Source organism: Onychostoma macrolepis, chromosome 25 (assembly GCF_012432095.1).
Source record: "Onychostoma macrolepis isolate SWU-2019 chromosome 25, ASM1243209v1, whole genome shotgun sequence".
Taxonomy (NCBI): domain Eukaryota; kingdom Metazoa; phylum Chordata; class Actinopteri; order Cypriniformes; family Cyprinidae; genus Onychostoma; species Onychostoma macrolepis.
Window position 1 is genome coordinate 2,056,919 of NC_081179.1, and position 21,991 is coordinate 2,078,909.

At 41.6% G+C, this 21,991-nt stretch overlaps 1 protein-coding gene across 6 annotated transcripts in view; it reads right to left on the reverse strand.

The window, feature by feature from the left end:
• Positions 1-2,498: 2,498 nt before the first annotated feature.
• znf609a (zinc finger protein 609a) overlaps positions 2,499-21,991 on the reverse strand; it is a 107,261-nt gene continuing 87,768 nt past the window's right edge. For all 6 annotated transcript variants that reach the window (XM_058767995.1, XM_058767994.1, XM_058767998.1 and 3 more), the window contains 6 exons: positions 13,852-13,939; positions 9,302-11,633; positions 8,687-9,092; positions 8,254-8,589; positions 7,363-7,441; positions 2,499-5,625 (listed from right to left, as the gene is read on the reverse strand). In XM_058767995.1, coding sequence (XP_058623978.1) covers positions 7,368-7,441; positions 8,254-8,589; positions 8,687-9,092; positions 9,302-11,633; positions 13,852-13,939 — 3,236 coding nt within the window. In that variant the 3' untranslated portion in view covers positions 2,499-5,625; positions 7,363-7,367. The remainder of the gene's footprint in view (positions 5,626-7,362; positions 7,442-8,253; positions 8,590-8,686; positions 9,093-9,301; positions 11,634-13,851; positions 13,940-21,991) is intronic.

Here is a 21,991-nt window from a genome sequence, read left to right on the forward strand (position 1 = left end):
ACCCAGCTCTGATTACAGATCATAAATGCTTATGCAAATATCATTTAACAATATAACACACACACATTGCATATGAAGTGAGATGGTGAATACATGAAATCATTGCTAGAGTTTATGTATACAGTGCATAGTTAAATTAGAAGTGGGGTATTTGTAATATATTTATCTTACCTTTAATGCATTTATTTGTTTTTATTAATCTCTTTTGGTTTTATAATTGTTTTACAGTTTATCTTAAAATCCAGATAAGCTAGTTTCCCTTGTGTACCCCTATCTGTCTTCCTGTGCAATACCGGTAGAAGTGTTCAATAGGTTTGTTTACACAAAAATTAATAATCATAATATCAACCTGAGAAATATTCACTTGAGTAAAACGTGTGCACTTAGTATGCATATGTAAGCAGTGTTGGGGAGTAACTGGTTACATGCAACTAAATTACGTAATTTAATTACAAAATAAATGTAATTGTAATCAGTTGCAGTCACTGAGAATGTGTAATTAAATTACAGTTGCTTATGGAAATGTTAACGATTACAAAGGGTTACATCAGAGTTTTTTTCCACACACACCCACATACTGTTTGTAAGGTCAACTCTGTCTTTCATGTTTGAAAATGATCAAATGTAATCAGTTACATTACTTAAAGTAATTGAAATAGTTAACACTACTTAGCCTATTACATTTTAGATAGGTTATTGCAATCTCCAAAGTAACCTTCCCAACACTTTATGTAAGCAACACTAGCAAAGAACTGTAGTACTATAATACTATTAAGTACAATGCAAATTCTGTATAATGGTAAAAAATGTTCAATGGCATTTACTGTATATTCATTGCATCATCTATCGTCATGCAATTTTCTTAAATCGTTGCATATCTTTGCAAGGCATTATAAAGAGAACACAGTGTTTTAGATTCACAGCAGCCCCTGCGGGGCTCATACAGTGGGCTGTTTGTGTTTGGCACAACACGAGCTCGCAAGGACTGTGGGAGAGCGCGCGCCTTGAATTCTAATCGCGCACGTGCCTCGCATATAAAGGGACAAAGCATCACGAGGGCTTCACAAGCTCTCACACGCAATCTTTTCGGCCTGACAGTTTTTACTATTGAACAAACGTTATGTCGTGCATTGATTTGACGAATATCAACTCTTATTTTCAATGGACACTGTTGCATTCATGTTGTATTCTTCTGTCTTTCTTTACGAGATTGATTCTCCTCCAGCACTTACGCGGGGGTTTCCATGGCAACTGCCGAATCCTCAAGCACGCGCGGCTTTTCATTCCCGCGCTGGTCACCTGATGGCGCGAAGCTGGGCAACGAAACAGCACTAAAAAGTACCTCAGAGGCCGATAACTGATTTTCAAGAAGTAAAACGTCTTTCCCTATTTTAAATGATGAATGTCAATGATGTAAACTGGGGTTTTACGCAACTTTCCACAGGTTTTAATTTATTTCCCAAACATAATGTTGTTAAAAATGCTTTCGGACGTGGGTCTCAAGAAGATAACCAACAAGACTCCTGTCGAGGACGAGGTACTTGATTCATACACCATTTTTATGTGGGTACTACTACTTTCTCCATCCATTGCTTTGCTTGATGGTTACAGAATTGAACACATTTGGTCGATCCTTATTTAGGATAGACGCCATATTACATTTTATTGATATAAATCTTCTATCACGAAATATGAACGTACGTATTTTCAGTGTTTGAGACCCAGATACACGGTATCAACAATTTAATCACTACACCCATCCTTTATACCCTCACGAGACATTAAATATGGCGTCCGCACACATACAGTCAATTATTTGCAAAATATTTATTTATTTGTTTTAATCTAGAATCATTAATTAATAATTGTGCAAAAGTACGGTGAACTAAAAGCAGGTAAAAGACAGCCCTCTGCTGGCTAAAGCATGGTAATACAATTCATGTTATTGATTTGGTCAGTTATTTGGAGCAGTGTTTTTCTTTTTTTCTGGTCATCTACTCTGCATTTCTTATGATAGTCTCTTGGCCTGGGTTTATGGTTCCAGATGGATGTTGAGAATGTTATTGTAGTCTGGATCTTCATTATGGACCATTATGTTATCATATTGACCATATGGCAGCCTTAGAACAGAATGAAAAGGCATCATAGAACAGAATGAATTTCAAATAGATTAAACATCTTTGCATGTTATTCCAACCACGTAATTTAATATATTTTTACCAAGTGTATAAATGTGTACCAAGTATATTTCATCCAAGTGTTCCATTTCCATAGTTATTAAAAAAAAAAAAAAAAAAAGAATTATACATATTTAATTCTGAATTAGTATTGCTATCCCATTTGCAAACCTCTAGGGATTCACAAAGCTTAAAAAAAACTCCCACTGGCCTGACTCCCCCCCCCTCCCCTCCCTAAATTTAATCTTTGATCCGAAGATAGCTTCCAATTATAATGCACATGTGACTCTTATAGACAGATAAGACACAGATTAACAGGAGTGATTGTCTCATAAAAAGATTTATTTTCTGCCTAAATGTACAAAGGCAAGTTACAGTATTGTATAAAAAATGTAGCAATTTACACTTTACATGAGAGATCCCTAGGAAGAGAGAGTGGGACAGAGGCAGCTAGACAGCGAGGAAGGCAGGGAAAGAGAGAGCGATGGTGTACAAAGAAAAGTGTATCCAAACACAGAAATGAAGAGGTGTAAACATCTTTCTTTCAAGTACCGATGACCGAGCCGCTGCTCTCTATAGATGTGGGGTAGGTGGGGCTTAATTAGTGGGATGGGTTGTGGGAGGGGCCTAATAAAAACAGAAAATAGAAATTAAACCAAAAAAGCAAATTCCCTCTTCTCTTCCCACAAGGATCGCACAGGGCAGGCTATATTAGCACCGTCTGAGACAAATATAAACAAATGTTTGAACTGTTAAAACCGGCCGTTTCGTCTTTCTACAAGGAGAAAACTTGAACTAGAAAAAACAACAGCAACAACAAAAGAAGAACCCTCAAAAATAAATTAAAAGAATCAAGCGCTTTTTCCTCAACAATTATGAATCAAGTCACCAGACAGCACAGGTTTACTGGCTAAACGCGCGAAGACAGAAAAACTAAAAGTGAGGTTATTACTATATATAAAAATCCTAACTCTCTCGTATTAGCGCAAGCCTTTTGATGCTGATCTGAGACCAGTGCTGCGATATCTCTTAGTTACTGTTTAGGGTTTAGGTAGAGAAAGCTGGTCCTAAATCAGCATAAAAAGTGTAAAGTTTTCCATCTGCACAGAAAGGATAAAATAAAAATTCTTAAAGAGATCTGGCCCAGGCCTCTCCTACAACAAAATAAAACTAATGCATTGTGCCATTAGGCCTCATTAGCATGAGCATTAGTTAAAATCAGATTAGGGGTTTGTGGTGGCATTGAAATTAATGCTCAGTTATAAATTTAAGGAGCACAAAACCCATCTTGCAGATACTGAACGTTTGCCATTTTGTCTCACGACTGCGATGGAAAACAAACGGTCATGCTTAACATGGGGGGGGGGAAAGCCGCCTCTTCACTATAAACGAATAACGTTAAGTAATGTCGTCTTCCCTGTGCAGTTCAATAATCAAGTTTGAATACAGCAGAGAGCGATGAAAATGCCAGGATGATTTAAATGGCTCAGATTTCAATAATGCTCTCCTGAGAGTTTCAGATTCACACAATAACTGCATGATGATGAACTGGAAAAACTAGCTCCAGATAGCACCGGACACGGGTTGTCGCTTCCTTCACCATAGTTCCCTTCTGAAATATGAACGTGCCATTGCGTGTTTTGCAGGGGTGCTGACTAAAAATCCTGACGTTTTATTAAAACTGACTTTATTTCAGTAAACGCAAAACATGTGCTTCTAAACAGTTTCAAAGCAGAGTGGGACCGACTTGACACTGAAGAGGAGGGGTAGAAAAAGTAGTAAAAAAACAAAAACGCTTCCAATATAAAGCCGTTATACCAGCTAAACGTTGATATGTCAACAATGGTAGAAAAAAAGGCTAACAGACCAAAAAAAAAAAAAAAAGAGAGAAAGAGATAGTAAAATCCGATAGCATCCAACAACCTTTTTTAAAATAATTCCTTTGTACAATATATACAGAAAGCACATAGTGAGGGAGAAAAGGAAGGACGCCTGCTTGTGTTGCATTGCTCTCTGTTTGGATTAATGCTTTTACCGAGTGCTGGATTATACCATGCAGACGTACAGAAGAAAGTGAGGGAACGGTTTTCCAGGTCTTCCTTGTTTCATGCTCCGCGAGTCTGTGGATCGGAGGACCGACCCAAACTAGAAGAAGTCTAGAAGCTGGATGCCGGCTCTAAGCCTCTTTTGGGGTCATCTTACTCGGATCGCTCGAAGCCTTCGAGGTTCGCCCCATTTTGGACTTCACTCATGCAGTCTGGCATGAGATTTGCAAGCAGCAAGGTATCCGTGTGTGAAGGTTCAGTTCGTGACCAGACACACACAGTTCAGTAGAGTCTGGTAACTCCATTGGCAAACACACACATTGCGTCCCAAATGACTATCTAGAGCCTGGGAGAAGCAGATAACCTTGTGTCCGCATATGATAACGGTCAATACAAGCCGGAAAAATCCCTAAATCCAGTCTGGAAGTCAAAGTTCCTGCTTTTTGGGACACTCCGTGTAAGAATGTCAGAGAGCAGCCAATGCTTCATCTTCCCTCCACGATCCGGATCATCCAAAACGTCAGAAGGCCCACCACTTAACTGAAAATAGAGTCATTGTTGAACCGACCAATGCAAAGCAAAGTCGCCCATCGAGAACAAAACATTTGCACAGAAAAACGACCAGTGCTAAGCTGACTTTGAGCAATTTGTTCAACGTCCATCAATGAGAAAGTAACATAACTATGAACAATAAAGACGGGGAAGTGCGTTTAAAAAATGCCTCTTGGACAAAGAACGGTCTACTCTCAAGTATGTTGACGATAGCTTTGCAATGACAACATGAACTTGAATTTACTGCCCTGAATGTACTGAGTGAAGAAAACCAAGCCTTATCCACTTGCATAGTCCACAAATAAGATTGTGAATGTAAATGTATGAAGATGAAGAGCGGCAACAAAGACGCTGGAATCCTTCGGGGCAAAAAAACCCCAAAAAACCCAACAACCATGGTAATCCTCTCGGCTCTAAAGCAGCAGTCCAGATCAGTAGCACTCCATGCTTTGCCCATGCTTTAAACACAATGTAGTGACTTCCAGAATGTCTTTGCATTCAGGTTCATTCAAGATTTCTCAAACTCTGTAGGTCCATGTTTTTCGGAGAGCTTGTGCATCATATGACGTTTCTGCAGACAGATTGTGTCTCCTCTCTCCTGAGTATGTAGCCAGCAGCACAGAGAGGGAGGCGTCCGGATGTGCGCTTCCCGAGGCGGAGATCGGCGTGTATGTAGAAGCTTGGGCATCCACTTTCTCCTCTCTGACGGTGTTGGTCAAAGACGCCGGGAAATCCAGGAAAAAGAACCGTATAGAAATCGGGAACATCATTGAACTGATGTCATAAGCTCCACATCACATCCTCATGTGAACCAGTCACATGTCTGCAGAAGAACGGCCAGTTACTTCTCCCTAGAATGGAAATGAGAATAAAATTGAATATATATTTTAATTTCATAATGTATTTTCAAATATGATAAACAACTTAATAAGCAGCAGACAAGTGTATATGCTGCATTATATGTGACTAAACAGCCATTGTAGTTGAGTATGAAAAGGCCTTGGGAATTTTTTTGCGATTTTGACCACTAGAGGACAGCAAAGACTGTACAGCCCTTAATTCCAGGGAATCGGTCAAGGATACAACACAATTTAGGGCTGGACCATATATCAATATTATTTTGTTAGCAATATAAAATTAACTTGCGTTGTGAATATTGTGATGATTTTAACATGCTTTTTATTGCCCATTAAGTTTATAAAGACCATAGGAGTAGCCTAGTTATACATCCACTTCTTGTGCCAAGGCTTGTGTGAGAGATAATAAAGACATATTTTAATAGCAGCAAAAATGAGTTAGGAGGTTCAATTCATTTCTGCAGCTCAGTTCTTTCAAACTGCCCAGTTTAAAGAATAAACACATGGAACGATTCACCTAATTCACCTACATGGATGTGGAAGCCCCTCATAGCATTTTTGCATGCTTTAAAATACTTTAGGGAAATATACATATGGTAAATATGGTTGTTTATCACTATGCATTGTTATGATGGCCCCTTAAAGTCCGTGTAAAGTGATATTAAAATATATGTCCTGAGCTTGTCACAACAGAAAAATGTGTTATTGACCACCCAGCCAAATTTGAATGATAAAAAAAAAAAACGGCAAGTAACTAAAATAAGTTTGAAAAATAAGCAGGACTCTCTGCTCTCAAACGCTGAAACCACGTCCACTCACCAGAAAGCGTCTGTCTCTCTCAACTGTCAAATACCACTACAACCTGAATGGATGCTACTGATGCTACCTCTAGTAGCTTAATTTGGATTTATACAGCCATACATGTTTGAGCGTGCAAGTTCCTTATTTAATTGTAGACAAAGACTATAGAATATCTTAAAGAGACTTTGTTGTAGACAAGCGTCAGCATTGCAGTGAGTTGAAACCTGGTTGAAACCACCACAAGAGCGCAAGCTTCAGTGCGCTTTGAAAGAAGAGAAAGCGGCACAGCTGGCGTTTCCATGCGTTTTTTGGATGCGAATTGTGAACACACCATGTTTTTAAATTGTATGTATTCTGCCACATATTGATGTCTCTGGGCTAAGACCCGGGTATCCATTCACCCTAGAATCTGTATATCTAACATCACAGACATTCAAAAAGACAAACTAAGAACTTGATCTCTCAACATAGTTATTATAGTGTTAGGGGCGTAATAAATGTATATTTATTAAATAAATAAATAAATAAATGTAATAAATCCTGAACACAGAATTGGTGAAAAACTGTTTAACAGTTTAATTCCACAATTCAGTACTACATAGTTCAGAGTCTGTGTTTCACATTTCTAACATTTGTAATGCGTTTAGAAAAAATTCTCAGAATTCTCTTTACACAGACTTTAAACAAAACGGGGAAAAAAACAAAAAAAAACAACTAATGTAATTCTTTAAGTCTGATGAAAGTGAAAAATTTGAGAAAATCATGATTATTTGATTATTATTTTTTTTTTTGTTACAATGACTTTCTGCCAAAATAATGGTTCTTCTCCTAAAACACCTACAGATATTTAAAATACTGTTTATATAACTACACTGCCCAAATGCATAAAGTAAAATTTTTGTGCTTGAAGATATAGATGAATCATCTTACCATTCTCACCTCCGTGCTGGAGGGTAAAGCGAGGGGGCAGAGGCTTGTTGACTGGCAACAATGGCTGAAGAGGAGATACCTGTAAGACAGAGAAATACCTTAATTATATATCAGTGATTCTGAAAGACTACTTTTAAAAACAGGAGTTCAGTCATGCTCAAGGCCAGCTTCTGTGATAACATGAAAATCCTTTACTAATATTACAGAACACCCCTTTAAGTCAACCTTGACTAAGGGAGTACTCACACTAGGCACGGTTACCTTGAACCGAGCGCGATTGTCCCCCCTCCCCACTCCCCTGCACTCACACTTGCAATAAACATTCTGGGCCAGAGCACGCTTACGTAATGTGCAAGATAACGGAGAAAACCACTTTTGCTAAGATTCTGCCTAATAAATTTATCATTTATGCCGTGCAGCAATTTTCACTTATATGCATCAGAGAATTATTACGAAGGCAGCTGACGTTAATGAAAGAATTTGCAGCTTTACTTGCAAACTACAATTTCTGTTTATTAATAAGGTGAAAACCAGACCTGTCATAAACCTAAATATACTTGATTTAAGTAAATTAATTGAAAAGTGTAGTGTAGTAGTAGTGATAGAATATGTTTGCGGTCGTAATGATGACTAGCACACACAAAATAGTAGCTGTTCCATGCTCCGGTGCGGTTAGTGCTCACACTATATGCGTATCACGCTCGAACCCAACTGAACCATGCTCTGGCCCACCTTTTCCAAGTGAGCCAGGGACGGCTAAACGAAACGTGCCCGGGCGTGGCACGGAGCAATCACACTAGTCAAACGAACTGGGCTTTGGGGTCAAACGTGCTCGGGCATGGTTCAAAACACCTAGTGTGAGTACACCCTAATGCTATTTTTATTGTTTACCTGTAGCATAGGACAAGTCATACTGTCCTGGGAGTAGTGGATAGCCTAGGTGATGGTGGGAAGGCATGATCCTTTGAGAGGGCGAAGATCTCGGACGTTCGACGTCTCTTTCCCCCTCTCTCCCACTTCTGTCTCTTTCATGGGGCGTCTTTTCACCCACCGTGGGCGATTTGCTCTTGTATTGGCTAGCATGCTGATGCAGGATGTCCAGAGCTTTAGACTCAGATGCAGACTTGCCACTCACCGTAGGACTGGCACGAGCCTTCTCACCCTCCTCTCCAGGTGGCATCTTACTGCCATATGGAGAAAAAGAGTACCCTGGTGACAGGTACGACCCTAGGAAAGGGGTGAAATTAATAGTGGTATTTAATTTTAAGGTAAAATTGAGTACTTTCCCTAAGGTGGTTTATAGTTAGCACCACAAAGGACTTACCAGGGTAATTCTGCATCATGACAGTAGGCATCCCCCTGTATCCCGAATGGCTGGGGTCATAACCCTGGCTATAGGGGTATCCGTGCATGTAAGACATATACGATGGATGCTGCTGCAGAGGTGAGTGAAACTGCATGTGTGCTCGTGGATCTTTGCTGACTCTATGCTCCATTGAGGCAGACGAAGTTCGTGGTTCGGCCCCTTCCTTGCTTTCCTCTTTAGAGGGAGTGTCTTTAGGACGCGACCTTTCTTCTTTGCCTTTCCGTTCTCTCTCGCGGTCTCTGTCCCGTTCTTTTTCCCTTTCCCTTTCCCGCTCACGATCCTGCTCTCTCTCCTCATCAATCTGTTTCTGAGCATCGGGGTACTTGCTGGGGTAAACGTAGGGCCACAGTCGAGAGTCTGGCTCCTGGGAAAGAAAGTGGAGTTTGAAATGCCCATTATGAATGATGATAAGTGCATAGTGAGGATGCATGTATCTGTATTATTAAAATGTCACTCAAGAGTTGTGCATTTCTCAAAAAAAACAAAGGTTAAAAGTGTGATGAAAATGATTCAACAACTATATTGTAGAAAGAAAATGTTTAAGCAATGCTCGAGGCATCTTAAGTTTCATACCTGTCTGTACATGTACATTGCCTGCTCCATAGCCGATCTCCCAGACTCGAGGCCTGGTTTCTGTTCATCTTTCGCATGATGTCCAGCTTCACTTAGCTTCATTTTCAACCCCTCGCCTTGCTGGGTCTGTCCCTTGCCATCTTCTCCTTTGGGGATAATGACTGACTTGCCAGGCTCGGAGGAATCTTTGGGCTTGCCCTGTGGGGACGGTTTGCCCAAATCTGAGAGACTTGGCGCTTTAGACAAGGTAGGAGGAACCGAAGCTTTCTGCTTCCATTCTTCTTGCTTCATGGACGCTTCCCTATCCTTCTGAGCAGCCTCTGATTTCTTCTCTGCAGCACGATGCTGTTCAGCTGCTTGCCGTTGCCGGTCCTCACACTGCTGCCTGTAAGCTGGGTTTGTGTTCATCAGGTGGTTATGGTAGGCCTGATCATGTGAATAGCCATAGGGAGGTACATAAGCATACTGATTGTAATAGAGGGGCTGCATGAACATGCTAGAACGCTGCTGAATGACTGAAGGCTGCGGTGGCTGCTGAGAGGATGCAATTATTTCTGGCTTTCGATCTTCAGATGGCTCTGACTTGGCCTTGTCATTCCCAGGTTCTGGGTCTTCCTCTTTTTTCACCTTCACTGCAACATCTTGCAATGATGTGACAGTGTTAGAAACTCCTGGACTGGGGTTTGGGTTGACATAATTGGGTGAGTAGTACGTTTCATAACCTGGGTAAAAAGAAGAGTCTTTGTTTGGTGGTTGGGATGGGAACAGGGATTTCTTGGCACCTTCCCGAACTGCCTGATCCTCAGACTTGACCTTCACTCCCTCCGCTTTGCCCTCTCCATCTTCCCCTGCATCAGAGATGTCTGAGTATGCTGGGCTGTTGGTCTTCACAGAAGAGTTATCGGCCCCATTTTGGGTAACCACATGAAGTGGAGTGAGAGGTTGTGCCATCCCCCCACTTTCTATCCGACTCGCCACACCTATAGAAGGACTGGGAGAATTATCAGAGAAGCTGTAGATTTTGTCTGCCTCTGCTTTCATGCTGGCTAGCCGACTTTGATGTGGATCTGTGGATCCATTTAACAGCCCCTCACTCTTGCTGCCTTGGTCTGAGCTCTCAGAATATGGACTTTTACCTTCTTCGGGTTTCCCTCCTTTGCCAGGGGCTTTTGGACTGTCTCCTTCCTTACCACCCTCCTTCTTTTTCTTATCTTTCTTTTTCTTGTCCTTAGAGCTGCCCAAGGCTGGGTTCATTGAGGGATCTCCCATTACTGCAGGTTTGGGTTGAATCGTTTTTAGTTGGGGGCTCTTGCTGATGGACTGGACCACGGAGCCCATGCTGGAGGAGGAGCCAGAATTGGGGGCAGGGAAGCCAGAGGTTGGTAAGGTGTATAACTGCTGTGGAGGTAAGGACGGAACGAGGGGCCTTGCAGACTTCATTGCCTTCTGAGCGAGCTTGTCTGCTTTGGTACCACTGCCAGACTTCTTAGCTTTGTCCAAACCTCTTTTATCATCAATGCCATCGTTGCTTGTCTCATCTGTAAGACATGGGCCATCTTCACAGCCATCCATGGGCACACCAGAGTCATGCTCAGCCTCCGATTTCTTTTTGCCAGGCTGCTTGGAGCTGAACTTTCCTGATGATGGTGATGGGCTCTGGGCATCAAATCCTCTGCCTTTGGGGGTGACTGACCGTGCAGGAGACGCACATCCCTTCTGAGAAATAGATGCACCATTGCAACTGCCTGGCTCTGGGTGCAAAGTGGAGTCCTCACCATACTCACTATCACCATCTATGTCCAGCTTGATGTCATCATCATTGTGAGCACGAGCCTGGTGATACTTCAGGCCGTTAATGTGCTTGTACTTCTTGTTGCAGTTGGGATGGGGGCAGTCGATAAGCACCGGCGAGGGGCAGTTGCGATCCAAAGAGGGAGGCAAGGATTCAGCTTTGATGTTGGAGAGGGGAAGAACAGTATGAGGTATTCCACTGTTTGAATTAGTGCGCATTCGTTTGCTACCCTTAGTGTCTTCTGAACTGGAATTGGGCTCCATGTCTGAGACAGGTTTGTTCTTGCGTTTGTTAGCAGATGAAGGACTAGCTTTTACATCCTCAGTGTTGCTGTTTGGTGGGGTGCGCCGCTCAGAGGAATTCTGACTGCCCCGTCGCCCTTTGCTGTTGGACGCGGCTCGAGTCTTGCTGTTGTTGCTGCCTTTGTTATCAGAAGAGTTGCTGTTCTCGTTGACTGGCGTATTGCTATTGGGCCTCATTCTTTTACCCCGTCCACGGCCATTTCTCATCTCCAGGTCACTTGTGGGTGACTCACAAAACCTGAGGAAGCAGAAGTGGAAAAAATCAGTTCTATATGAAAAATAACTTTTCCATTGATATTGAATTAAGGGTCCCACTTTATATTAGGTGGCCTTAACTACTATGTACTTACATTTAAATTAATTATTTGGTACAATGCACTTATTGTGTACATACATGTTTTTACATTGTACTTATATTTTAAAAAATACCTATCTGTAGTTACATTAATTTCTGTAATTACATTTATAATTACTGTTGACCCATCCCTTATACCTTAACCCACCCTTAAACCTACCCAAACCACCAAATTTGTCCCTAACCATACCCATATCCCACCTCAAAGCAGCAAAAATGTTTTCAATACAATATGAACACAATAAGTACATTGTACTTATTTTTTGATGTAAGTACATAGTAGTTAAGGCCACCTAATATAAAGTGTGACCGAATTTGGAATCAATCAATAAAATAAACAAGCACTGTCCTTTTTCCACCTAAACCTCTTACAATTATCTGCAAACCACAAAGGGTGCTAACAGTGCAGCAGATATTCTCTCGGATGAGAGATGGCCTCTCTTCTAAATCAGCCTCTCCATTTGGATGCTATAAGTGCTTCTCCAGTGGGCCCTGGAGAGCCAGCAACGTGCTGTGCGTTTTTATCCTCTCGTTATCCCTGATCTCGACAGCAATGCTTGTTCTGATGAATTGCATGCAGTGCCACACTGCTGCAGGATTAAGCCAGGGTGACCTGGCTGCTGATTAGATGCAGTGTGATAACATCCTCAAACAGATAAGGCACAGACTCAGAGGCAAGATCAACCAGAGAGCTCGATCAAAGCACAGGCATTAAACCGTAGTAAAACAAAGCAGTTAAGGAAGTTACCTCAGGGCCCCCAGTCCACAGAACAGGACTGAGATTTTTAAGGCCCAGCAGAACGAAAAGATGATATATATCATGGGCTGATAGGTAATGTTAAGATATGTTTAACGGGAGAAAATCTGTCTGTCAAATAGGAATGTGCATTTTCATCAACTGGGGGTTAGAAGGAACAAGATATGGTACATTTTTCAATTGTTGGTTATACCATAATTTCATGACATGTTGCAATCAAAAGTCTCACGGTATGATTTTCAGATGGTGCATCAAGTCACTGCATACAGTTCTGCAAGTTGTCACCCCCATTTAACTAACTGGACCAGAAGTTAACACCCAAATCATCACTGTCACTTCCGAGTTAGTGTCAGATCTGTCAATGGAGGCTTCTGCAATGGTGATAGTAAAAAGTAAAAAAATACAGGAATGACATTTGCATTGATCTTTAATTGCTTTAACCTGTTCCAGGGACTACATGTGACTCAAAGCAGCTGTGACTGGAAAGCAAACATACAGAAGAAACGCTCCTATATGAATGCACTGCATCATCTTCACCGACACTCTCCCCAGGGGCTAATGCTGTGTTAGTAATGTTTGCCTGCAGCCTCCTGCAGCCAGCAGATAAAGTGCACCATGGAAATACAGCCTTTTCTGGAACATTACGATTAGAAATTACAAGCTACCTCCTGAGGCAGAGTCTCTTAAATGTACACCGCGTTATGTACAGCACATTATTTGTGCCATGCAGTGCTGGTATCTGACCTTGGGCAGGATACAGCATGAACAAAAAAGAAAACATAGCTAAGTGTTGGAGCATCTGTACTGTTAAAAAAAAAAAAAAAACATTTGCAAGGTCAAAAAGAAGCATCCTTCATACCTTAACACACTATTATTGCCTCAAGCTATATTAGCCCCAATCTGTGTGTCAGGCAAGACTTTCATGGCATTAGGACCCAGCAGAATCATAACTGAAATGCTGGTCTGTAAGGGACTACTGCTGCTTTAGATTGATGTAAGGAGGAGAAAAGAAAGGAGGGGGGTGGCTCTGGGAGAAATCAATTCCTTCATGATGTTGCATTTCAAAAGGTGGGTGTCAGCAGGGGGGAGTTTTGAGACATTACCCTCCAATGTTTCCTTGCAATGGCAGCACACAAAAGCCCAGAGGAGACGATGAGAGGGTCGAGTATGTAGTGGTCAGAATTAATTCAAACAGATCTACTGTTCAAAAAATTAACATCAAACTGTATTTGTTTGGCAAAGCTATGTCACATTCTAATAGGGACTGGTTTCATAACAAGCTGAACATATGCATCTGTAAATTAGGTTGAATTTTCCCTACAAAAAATAACAGCATAGGCTTACCGTGGGGGTGCCCAGTCATGTCGAGTGCAGTCTAAAAGCGTGCCCACATACGTCTTGTTCCTCCAGGTAACATTTACAACCAGCATACCTGCAGAAATAAACAACAATATAGGAAATAAGATTTCAACTACTGAAACATAATAAAGTCTCAAGTGATGGTTTCTTTTACTCAAGCTGAACGAATGCACCTTTTAGCAAACTGTGATCATCTGTTAAACGGATCACCAATAAGGAAGGACAAAACTACAACTAAGATCACCTCAAGTCAAAAATCTATTTGGGGATCTTAGACCCAGACTACATTAGTGAAAAATAAATATACTAAAATGTATTTGAAATGCGTTTATTTCATGCTAAGTATACTACAAAGCATTTACATATTTATGTACATAATAAAAATACCCTGCAATTGTACTTTTAGTATACTAAGCAGGTATACTTACAGTCTGCTAAATTGGAACAACTAATTTTCTACTTAATGCACTTCAATTGTGCAGAAGTAGTGCTGAAGTCCAACTAAAGATATACTGAAGTATATTTGATTGTGCTTAAGTGGAACTATTCCAAGCATGCTTCATGTACACTTTAAATACCTTGCATTTTAAGACAGATATTATTCAACGATCATACAATCATACAATCCTCTTGGAACGACATCAGGGTGAGTAATTAATGACAGAATTTTCATTTTTGGGTGAACTATCCCTTTAATATGAAATCAATGTATTTAAATATATTACTGTTTTACTAGGGTAGGTTTGTATGCAATGCCATTGTGAACAATAAGCATTAGCCTTGCTCTTGATCTACACAAGTGAGAGTTGGCAAAAAAGATAAATGAGTGCTTGTTGGCACAAGTATACTGCCGATTTTACATTCTTCAGCACAGATGTCCAAATCTAGAACACCTCCTGCATAAAGACAACAGGAACAGCAGGGTGCACAAAAACCTATTAGCATGCAGAGGGAAGTAAAGGATAGAGAGAGGAAAAGAAAGGGTGGTGGGGAACACTGGTCAGCCCATGTCCTCCATCTGACAATTCTGCAGTATGCAGGGACTCCATATATATTTTGTGTTTGTTTTGAACTGGAATCCATCCAAAAAGAATCATCCGCATCCAGCGTTCCCAAGATCTGTCAACTTCAATCTCAGTTTCCTGCAGGTTGTGTGCCATCTGCTTGACATTTTGCACAACAAAATCCAGACATTGAGGGATGCAGAGTGCCAAAAGAGTGACAGGAAATTAGCCTACACCTACTGAACCTCATTTGTTAACACCAGGTGGCAGCAGCTATCATTTTTTTAAGGATGTAGTATCAGGAAACATCAAGTGCCTGGAAGACGGTACACACCTCTACAACTCCCCAGCCACCCACAATGCAATTCCACCGTGCACACTCAATCAAGCAACTGACCTTCCTAAACGCCACAAGAAAAATTGATCTATGGTGCTTTTGAGGACAGCCTCTGCAACCTCTCATTGTGACTGACAAAGCACACAAGAGATATCTGTTTGATTTCAAGCTGCAAGGCGCTATTCGCAATGGGGCATCAATTGCCTGCTTCTAAAACAGCTTATCAAGAGGTGCCAGGCAATAAAAATTTCACACCGCAGTCGACTGCAAAGGGAGACAAAAACCCTCCATGTGTTTAGTTCTGCCTTTCACGCTGCGTTTCCTTGACAACTGGCAACTGTGAGCAGCCACTGCAACGGCGCTCATTCCATCTCAATGACACAAGTGGGGAAATTGAGCAGAATACTCAAATCGTGTCTCCAAATGGGAAATGTCGATAATTGGCCTTTTGTACGAGACTGAAAAAAATACCACTACATCTGCTAACAATTAGCATGACATCAGCTGTTGTTGTAATGGCAATTGTTACCACTGAAACCGGACCCAGGACCACCGACGTGGCAAGGTGAATTGCAAAGTTAACCAACCTGCCAATTCAGTGTCATTTTCTGAAACGTATAATATTATTTCTAATGGCATGCAGAGCAAGGACCTTATTCCAGCACCCTATAAAAGGAAGCTGTAATTGGAACCCTGTCTGATTCTTTCGGTTTCAGAGCCTCATTAAAACACATTGAAACAATCCAGTACAGTACAGGCTGGGAAACAGGTGTGTCCTCACTTCCAGAAATAATAAAGAGTATTATGACACAGGTGTGCCACACAGCCAACGGGAAAACACTGCAACGTACAGAGAATATGTATGTGCGTAACTCGCATTCTCTGCCAGTGACCTCTACGTGTCAGCAAGTCTCTTTGACGAAACCTGAGCACTAGTCGTCAGCTTTGAAGCGACATTTGCACCCTTGCACCGGAGACCTTTACTGCAGTCTACTTTAGTTTTTATAAGCTAAGAGAGAGTGCAGTCACCCGCTCACACAATGTCTGCTGTATAACTGCAGGTGTGGCTGCAAATTCTCCCGCATGGCTCATATTTCCACAGTAGGTGCTTAATTCTGTAAATGGAAGCCCTGACCTGCTCAGACCGACAGCTCCTAATGTTTACCAAACACAAACGGTCTTCCCAGCAAACACAGAACATTCCCTTATGTTAGCGTTTGGTTCCTGTTTGGTTATTTTTCTAGAAATTTCTCTCAAGGTTCTTTTTTTGCAACCATAAACTTTTTCACAATAGCTATGTTTCCATCCACCTATTTTTATGTGCATTTTGGAATATCGCAAAAAACCAAAAAAAACAACAACGCTGGATGGAAATTGCCACGGTGTGTATAAATTTTAAAAAATGCGCATAAAAAGCTTTTGCGCACAATTGAGTAGGGTAAACTTTTTATCCATTAAGAAAAATGCACATAAACTACGATGGAAACACATTTACCAAATAAATTCCTCCATGCACATCAAAAATGGGACGGGATAACTTGACTAACCAGTGGACTGATCTCGTTCACAGCATCTGAAATGCTGTTTTGGTCGTTCTGAAATGCCTGAGCAAAGTCTGTCGTCAAAGTATTTCTGTATAATTGTCTTACACGACTGCGTTCCCAAACAGCAGGCATCCACCTCCGAAAGCAATGACTGCATTTATTGTGTTTTGTCTGCTCGCTCTGAGGCGCAAGTAATTTATCATATATGGAAATTATTATATTCAGTTGTTTCTCCTACTTTTATTAGTGATATTTAGTGCCAGTTTATCAGGAAGTGACAATTTTGTTGTCTTAGACTCCAGATATTCCAGTTAATTTCACATCTTTGCATGGAAACATAGCTATTGTTGCAGGGGTGACAACTTAATGAAAAATCATACAGCATGTTCTCTAATGGCTATTTATTTTTTCATAACCAAAGAACTGACATTCTCAGAATATTCTGAGAACCAAAACTCTGCATGCTACACCGAGAAAACGAAGCCTTTAACACAATGCTACAAGAAATATGAAATGAAATCTAGTCTTAAACTAACAATCCCTCACAAGAACATAGCACAGTAAAAACCTCCCCACACCCTAGGTCTTCATTCATCTGGAATTAGTCACAGATAACCTGTAAATCATCTTAGCATTCTCACAGGTTTGGTCGCAGTCAGATTAAGACAGCGCTCCTAATTGTGAAGATTAAGGCAAGCGAGGCGATGAGAACTGGGGGTTGGAGGGCTGCTGGAACCGGCTACAAACAATGAGACATAAAACCCAACCTTGTTTCCATCTGCTCATGAAGCAGCCGTTTATTCACTCTCGAAAGCCGCCCAATCATTAACCAAGCTGTAACTCTCTCCCTCTCTCTGGGGAAGGGAGCCTCAGGCAGTTGGTTCCACTTATCTGGTGAATTCTTTCAACGTTACACATTTCCCTCCTCTCTATGCCAGTTAAATCTTATGCAATCTGCAATTCTGCAAATGGTTATCTGCACGGCTCGACAAACAAGAATACATATCTTAATGCCACTTGGTTTGCAACAAACCGCAGCTCTACGCGGTGCACTCACTCCAAAGCATGCTGAGCTAAGTCAGACGCTTTGAGATGATTCTACGTGACAGATTCACTGCAGCCATCGACATGTTAAAGCGCCATGTCATTGTTTGTTGATTTTGCAAGAGCTTGCCCAAACTTTCACTGTACGCCACTTAACCCGGTGAAATTTTGAGAGGATGAATCATTACAAGTCTGTGGATCACGGAAAACGTGACGGCGAACAAGCTGAAAGCACTTGCTTCATTGTGCTGGCCTTGGCTGTTTTTCCCACTCGCTGTGCAGGGCTCTCAATGGCTGTTTTGCATACCTCTGTGCTGCCTAGCTGCCAAGAGAAGCAAATTGGTGTGCCAGACAAGTCCAAACTAAGACTGCAGGCTCATTTTCTGGGCTAAGAGAAGAGCTTGCTGTCTCACAGAGTTAAGAAATAGACACTAAAAAGCCCTGAATGATTGACGCTACTTGACTGAGGGCTCTTGTTTGTTTGTTTTTGCTTTTGTTTGAAGGGCAGGTAGCATTTTTATACATATAACCACAAGCTACATTACATGAAATTGCCATGGGGAGCCAATAGCTTACAAAGACTGGATGTCGATGTACAGAAGAAAGACCCTTTATACCACAGCTGAAGATTCCCCAAGATCAAATGGACTGAAAAAAGCAGATTCCTTAAAGAGAAAAAACAAACATGGTGAATTCAGACACTGTGGCTAAGAGTACTCTCTTTGGGTTAGTCTTTAAGAGAACCTTGGCCGTGACTGGAAGAATGGAAGTCTGATCCCACCACCCCCCACCCAAAGAGCAGTGCACTTGTCATCTTATATCCCGTTTCCACCCAGTGCCCTTGCCTTTGAGCAAGAAAAGGGTCATCGCCATTGCTTTAGGCCCCTTAGTTCAACCTTCCCCCAATAGCCCCATCAAAGAGTATCCTATTGGCAACAAAAGAACTGACAAGCCCAAAAGAGAAAAGGGGGGGAAGCATAGGGGCCCTCACCGCCTGGGTCACCAGTCTAATTTCTCCCGCAAAGAGTTTCATTAATGGGCAAGCATGGTCCCTGTAATCTGCCCCTGTGTCCCGCTGGGTGTGAGGAGGGGGCAAGACTGCAGGTCCCCCGGCATTGACCCGGCACCTCCTTTCCCATTCTCTTTTAACTCATCATTCCACATAGCCCCTCTTTTCACCAGCTGAAGGTCAAATAGAGAGAAAGAGGGTGGAAAAGGGCATCGGTGTGACCGGGTAAGATAAAGGCAGGCTAACAAGTCACTCACGAGAGCTCAAGCTCAGGGAGAGTCCGTATTCAAGGGTGTTTTAGTTATTGTGTCTGATTAATTTGGGATTAGCTCAAACACAGGGACAAAGACAGAAAGAGTAGAAGCAAGATGTTGTTTAACAAATAGGATATAGAATACAGAGACAGACAACAGCTATATATATATATATATATATATATAAACAAACCTATATACACACACACAACAAAAGATTGCATTCACAATAAAGAAAAGATTATTCACTTGACTCAAGTGGTACAATTACAATAAATAATTTTTTTTACATGAATTTATTTGCCATGAGTGTACACATCTTTATTAATTATTTTGATGCTTATATATATATATATATATATATATATATATATATATATATATATATATATATATATATATATATATATATATATATATACACACATACACACACACACACACACACATATATATATATATATATATATATATATATATATATATATATATATATATATATATTTATTTTTTTAAAGGTAAACCTGTTTTTACAGTACAAGATTACATGAAATGTAAAAAGTAAAAAAAAATAAAAAAAAAAGCACATCATACACCTTGTATGGACTGCATTTTTAATTAAATAATCAATAGGACAAAAAAGGTCACAACATTATGTATACACACATGTGTGAGGGTGTGTTATTTTCTATATTTATGTGAAATGATAATCAAACCACTTAATGAAGGAAATCCTGAATTGAAAATAAGCTCATGCTAATAAAAGACAACCACAAATTTTCCTGTTTGACATCTGTTTTTGCACGAGACTAGTGCAGGAACAATCAGTCATCTTAAAAACAACTGAGAACACAATTGGTTGTCAAAGACCTTATTTTTTTATGAGGTCGAGATCCTTTGACATGCTTGCTCGGGTGGCTGCCTCTACTGATTATCTGGGTCACATGACCGAGGTGAGCAGGTCTCCTGGGAGAGGAGAAGGGGAAGGAGGGGACGTGAAGGGGCCCTTCTTTTGTAATATCCACACTAGTGATTTGGCACAGCTGAGTAACTTGTGCTCAGCAGAGGGGTGAGAACATTCCCTTCCCCCCAGACATCCATCCTCAGCACTTCTTCCCAGTGGACGATGAAGGGTTGCCAGGTGGCAATTATAAACCCTTGAGTAAAGCGGGAGGATGGAATCCTAAGAGTGAAAGGTACACAACAAAACTTGCCATTCAAACCTGGAAAATAAACACAAAGACTCCCGTCTTCCCAGGCGATATCACTTTAGCGTCACAGAAGACAGCTCTGAGGAACTAACGTCAACACTGTTGAGGTCGTTCTTAGCTGGCATGTCTTCATCGGTTTCAGATTTTCAGCTTGCAAAAGCCAGAGGAGAAATGCGAGCGAGAACGAGCTGCATCTGGTCATTGTTGTCCAATATTGACAGCCTGCCGAGCGCTGACAGGAACCGAGAAAGCTCGCTGGATCCCCGCTGTGAAATGTAAGAGCTGTTAGACGAGGAGGAGAAAGACTTTGATGGAAGATCTGAGGAAAAAAGGAAGAGACGAAAAGGGAAGTGTGGAACAAAACCAAAAGCAGAGCGAGGCCGAGTTGAGGCTTGACCACAAGCTGAGAGAGAAAAAGACAGGCTAGATCTGGCATTCTGTATGCGCTTGGCTTGGCGAGGTCCGTCTGACTGACAGAGAAAAGAAAGAGACAAGAGAGACTAAGAAAAGGAATGAATACCACTCTCTCCAGGGCAAACATGACAGCCCAACAGGGCTCTTTGTGCGTTTTCCAGACCGACTTGCCTGAGCCGACATCCACATGTCAAGTGTCTGTCTTCATTACATTTCTTCGGAAAAGGGGACAATAGCCACGGCACTAGACTTCTGCTCTGGATTTGGACAACGCCACCGTGTTTATGACAGACACGCCGGTTGGAGAGGTGGAAATGTGCCACCAAGAGAAACAGCTTTCAGACAGCTCCAAGGACCTCCTCACAGCAAAGTAAACAACCTCTAATTGTTTGGAAAGGTCTGGCGGTTCTCCAGAACAAAGTTTGTCTTATCTCCTTCGCCATTTTCCTGCTTCCCAATCCCTTTTATTTCCAGGAAGGACAAAGGGTTTGTGGTTAAGGCTTATTTGATGCTTTGAAGACGGTGAACACAGGACTGGTTATGGCCGACTCCCAATAATAAGAGAAAACTTGCTTGGAGATATTGGCACAAAGGACAGAAAGGACCTGGTATGCGTGTGTAGAGGTTTGCCACCCGGACTCAAGAATTGAAACAACTCTGGCCTGGCAAACGCTCCGGCAGTTTTGCCAAAGCCAAGCTAGCGTCGTGCCAGCCCACCACAGGGATGTTTTTCTGGCAAGGAACTCCAAGAGCCATAAAGCACTGGAAGATTTGAGGCTGACATTTGAGTGTGTCAGCAGGTGGGGTTGACAAGAGACGAGACTCCTGGCGCAGAAACGCATGTTGCTGTGCTGCTCTTGCGAAATGTCACTTTCTCCGAGCTTCTTGCTTTCTTGCCCAATCTACTGTCTCTCTCCGTCAACCTCCCGTTACTCGCTCTGGTTTTGATGAGCTGTCACAGGTTGATGGAGGAGGGTCTGGGTTGCCAGGTCAGGGGCACTTCCATCTCCTCATGCTGACAGCCCAGGAGGAGAGCGATCTTTGATCCGCACGGTTCCTTTTAAATACTGCCGCCCCAAAGGTCAGTATTTGGTAGTCAAATTACAACGCAAAGAGGTTGTTTAAACTATAGGTGCAAATGAACATGACTTTAGAATTCAACGTTTTGGATGAGAATCACATACGTATGCAGAATAATCCATGCACCAGTGATGCAGAAAAACTAGCCAGCTGTGCAAGTACATTTCTAGTAGCTGGGGTGATTTATTCTGATTGCTAACACCTACAACTACAAGACCTGTGGGTTTT